Source organism: Chrysochloris asiatica, unplaced genomic scaffold (genome assembly GCF_000296735.1).
Source record: "Chrysochloris asiatica unplaced genomic scaffold, ChrAsi1.0 scaffold00110, whole genome shotgun sequence".
Taxonomy (NCBI): Eukaryota; Metazoa; Chordata; class Mammalia; order Afrosoricida; family Chrysochloridae; genus Chrysochloris; species Chrysochloris asiatica.
The window spans coordinates 8,762,645-8,767,023 of NW_006408628.1; the positions used below are offsets into that span (position 1 = coordinate 8,762,645).

The 4,379-nt window shown below is 47.2% G+C and overlaps 1 protein-coding gene across 1 annotated transcript in view; it reads left to right on the top strand.

Annotated features, from left to right (window-relative positions):
• Positions 1-4,379, top strand: part of STK36 (serine/threonine kinase 36) — a 42,680-nt gene that overhangs the window by 21,578 nt on the left and 16,723 nt on the right. The window contains 6 exon segments of the mRNA XM_006867867.1: positions 574-858; positions 1,368-1,472; positions 1,858-1,956; positions 2,042-2,130; positions 2,397-2,460; positions 2,615-2,725. Of these exon segments, the coding sequence (XP_006867929.1) occupies positions 574-858; positions 1,368-1,472; positions 1,858-1,956; positions 2,042-2,130; positions 2,397-2,460; positions 2,615-2,725 (753 nt within the window).

Sequence of the window (4,379 nt, forward strand, 5' to 3'; positions counted from 1 at the left end):
ATCATCACCACTGGACCAATAAACAACATTCTTATCAACGGAGAAAAGATTGAAGTTGTCAAGGACTTCATTCTTCTTGGATCAACTATCAACACTCAAGGAAGTAGCAGTCAAGAAATCAAAGGACATATTGCATAGGCAAATCTGCTGCACAAGATCTTTTTCAAGTGTTGAAGAGCAAAGATGTCAGCTTGAGGACTAAGGTGCGCCTGACACAAGCCATTGTGTTTTCAATAACCTCATATGCATGCGAAAGCTGGACAATGATTAAGGAAGACCGAAGAAGAATTGATGCTTTTGAGTTATGGTGTTGGAGGAGAATATTGAAAGTGCCATGGGCTGCCAAAAGACTAATAGATCTGTTTTGAAAGAAGTACAGCCAGAGTGCTCCTTGGAGGCCAAGGTGGCCAAACTTCATCTTTTATACTTCTGTCGCTGGAGAAGGATACCATGTTTGGTAAGGTGTAGGGTCAGAGAAAAAAGGAAGACCCCCAACGAGATGGATTGGCCAAGTGGCAGCATCGATGGGCTCAAGCGTGGCAGCAATAGTTAGGTTGGCCCAGGATCAGACAGTGTTTTGTTGTGCTGTGCATAAGGTCGCTATGGGTTGGTACCAACTCGATGGCACCTAACAATAGCAACCACAGTAAAGAGCTGTGAAGTGAAAGAATGGACGGGGATCTGAGATAAACAACCAGAGCCCATCCTACATCTTTGTGTTTCTCCACAGGAGCCCCACAAGTGAGTCAGCCGCTGAGGGAGCAGAGTGAGGATCTGCCCGGAGCTGTTTCCTCTGCGCTGGCAGCCATATGCACTGCTCCTGTGGGGCTGCCTGGCTGCTGGGAAGCCAAGGCACAGGTCTGAGCAGTAATTCTCTGCTTTTGCTATCCCAGCTACCAGGGAGGGCTGGCCCAGTTTCTCAGACAGGCAGAAGACAAGCTTTTTAGGGTCTGTGTTTTATGTCTCCCTCTCATTCAGTGCTTCCAGAAACATGGCTCCACGCTGGGTCTGGGTTACTTAGTATGATATAGCCTATCCCAGATCCCTTGGCCAGCGGGTGAGGGGAGAGCGCAGTGATAAGCTGCCCAGCTGGTTAGGGGTGCTGGTTAAAGGCAGCAGTGATGCTTTCGCCAGGATTGAGGAGCCAGCTTTTCCACTCCCTGGTGGCCAGCACGACTTTCCTCTGGACCTGCCCACACTTGGGCCAAACTAGTTGTTGAAGACTGGGAACAGAATAGGATCAGAGGTTCTTGGTGAACCCAGAGAAGTGGCTCATAAGGAGCTGAGCATTCTGCTCAGTTGAGGTGTGACAGGAGTAGGATTGGAATATTGGGATAGGGTCTGAGTCTTCAGTTATGTTCATGTAGGTCTCTCGGCATTTGGCAAATCAGCTGAGTGAAGACAGCAGCCAGCTGAGGCTATCCCTCATCTCTGGCCTGCAGCATCCCATCCTGTGCCTGCACCTTCTCAAGGTACCACCTGCTCCAAACCCTTGGCACTTAGATTTCTTTTTAATACCCAGGACTTCTAACATGAGAGAGATTGAGAGCAAGAGAGAAACTGAGAGAAACCCATTGAGAGATTCCCCGCTTTAGCCCCTATTGAGGACTTCTTTCTGGTTTTAAATGAGTTCTGTAACTGAGTTGGTCCACTCTTATCCAGTCCTTACTGGAACTAGAGAAGCATCCCTCTCTCTCGAACTCAAAGAAGAGGCTGAAGTGGCCTGACTTCCTCTCACATCCCCCAAGTGAAGGTACTGGATCTGTTGAGAGACTAGCCTGCCTTTCAGCTGAGCCTCGCAGTCTTGGAGGCCAGGGGCTGCTCTGCCTCACAGCACTCTCCTCCCTGCTCCCTTAGGTTCTCTACTCCTGCTGCCATGTCAGTGAGCACCTGTGCCGTCTTCTCGGGCAAGAGCCCCTGGCCTTGAAGACAATGTTGATGTTGGTCCAGCACAAGGTAGGTCAGCAACACAGGTGGGAATCTCACAGTGGTCCCATCATCCCTGCCAGGGTTGTCCTGATAGCTTAGCTTTCTTTTGTAGATGAAAGTGGCGGATTGGGAAGAGTCTACTGAAGTGACACTCTACCTCCTCTCCCTTCTTGTACTTCGGCTCCAGGATCTGCCTCCTGGGTGAGTCATAAAGTTGGGTCTTTCCACTGACATCTCCTGTCCACTTCTCTAACCCTGACGTTGATTACAGGGGAATGGCACTCTATAGCCTATCCTTAGAAGGGACTGGGACAGAGATAGTGGAGTTTTCTCTGCAAAGGCAGACCTGGATTCCCACCAACTTTGTGCCATGGAGTGGACATGCAGCCTAGGTGAAGAGTGAGGGAAATCCCTTTCCCAACCGCCTTTCTTCCTGCCTCATCCCTTGGTGTATCTCCTCCTTCCAGGCTGGAGAAGCTAGGCAGCGAGACCGCCACTCTCTTCACCCACTCGCACGTCGTCTCTCTTGTGGTGAGTTTTCACCGTTATGTTTCTCTGACCCCGTGGGAGCAGGGGAGTCGGTATTCTGCTTGCAACTCTTCCTGGGGGGCTTCATCTTTCTCTGGATGTCCTGAATACCACTCTGAGTCTGACATTCCTTCTCCATGCTCTCCCTCTCTCACAGAGCGCTGCAGCCTGCCTATTGGAAGAGCTTTGTCAGCAAGGGGTGACTGTTGACCTCCAGCCCGTGGAATGGATAGCTGCAGCCACGCATGCCCTGTCTGCCCCTGCAGAGGTGAAGTCTGTCAGGGAAGGACAGACACGTTTTCTCTGAGTCAAACATAGGACAGTCTTCACAACCAAAGACTGAAATGCCAGCCAGCCTAGAATAAGTGAGGGAGTGATACAGAGTCAAAAAGTCCTTCCTTTCTTATCTTTTGTCCCCATATAATAGGCCCCTCTGAGAGAGGGAGGGAGAAAAGGGACCTAAGTTCTCTGAAGAGGACCCTCTCCCTGCCTCCATCAGCCACCTCTTCCAAAAGCTCATGCTCATTAACCTTCAAGTTCTTCCCAGTCATTAATCTCTTCCCCTCCTACTGCAGTTAGCCTTGATTTTTTCCTTTCTTTAAAGATGGAAAAGGTGGCAGACATCCTGTGAACTCCTTAAGAATTCATCATCTATTCCAGGGTGTCCATTCTGCATTCTCCTTTTCCAGGCCTTCTCCTGTCTTCCTTTAGACCCTTTGGAACCCATGTTTCCCTTATTTTGTGAAAAAAAAAGTAGACTTCTTACTCAAATTATGCTCATCCCTTATATATGTAGAGTCCTGGTGTGGCGCTGTGGTTTAATGCGCTGGACTGCAAAGTCAGTTTGAAACACAAGGTTGGTGGTTCAAACCCACCAGCCATTCCTCAGAAACCCTATAAAGGGTCACTATGGGTCAGAACCAACTTGACGGCATTTACCAACAGCAGCTTATATATGTAGAATTCTTTTTACAATTTCAACCATGTTATTCCATAACAAACTTTGTTGTTAAGTGCCATCGAGTTGGTTCCGACTCATAGCGAGCCTGTATAGGATTTCCGAGGAGCAACTGGTGAGTTTGAACTGCCAATCCTGCAGGTTCCAATGGACCTCACAGTCCAGTCCATTATCCCACAGCACCACACCAGGACTTCTAAAGATAGACAAATTGAGTGTAATAATGGTGTTGGGGATTGAATGCCTTTGAGTCAATTCTGACTCACAGTGACCCTATATAAGGTATCTGAGGCTGTAAAGTTTTACGGGAGCAAAAAGCCTCATCTTTCCTGCGCATATCCAAATTATGGTTATCTTTTATTAGTGTAGATGTACTTTTTTTACTTTATAAAGCAATTTCACCCGTGTTATTCCATAACACACTTGAAAGACAAATCAAATGTAAAAATACTCATCTGCTGTTTTTAGGTATTTCTAATAATCACTTAGGGACCTAAGTCAGAAACAGGGGAGTCATCATGGTGTCCTTCCTCTTCCCCATTATTCCCTCAGAGTAATGGTTCTGGTGTGACACTATAGGATAAGCACTTGACTGCAAGGTTGGTTTGAACCCAAGGTTGGCGGTTCAAACTCACCAGCTGCTACTTGTAAACCTTACACAGGGTTGCTATGATTCATTGAGTCAGAACTGACTCAATGGCACTTAAGACACACACACACACACATACACACACACACATACACACATACACGCACATACACATACACACACATACACACACATACACACACATACACACACATACATACACACATACATACATACACACACATACACACATACACACACATACACATACACACACATACACACACATACACACACATATACACACATACACATATACACACATACACATATACACACATACACACACATATACACACATACACACACATACAC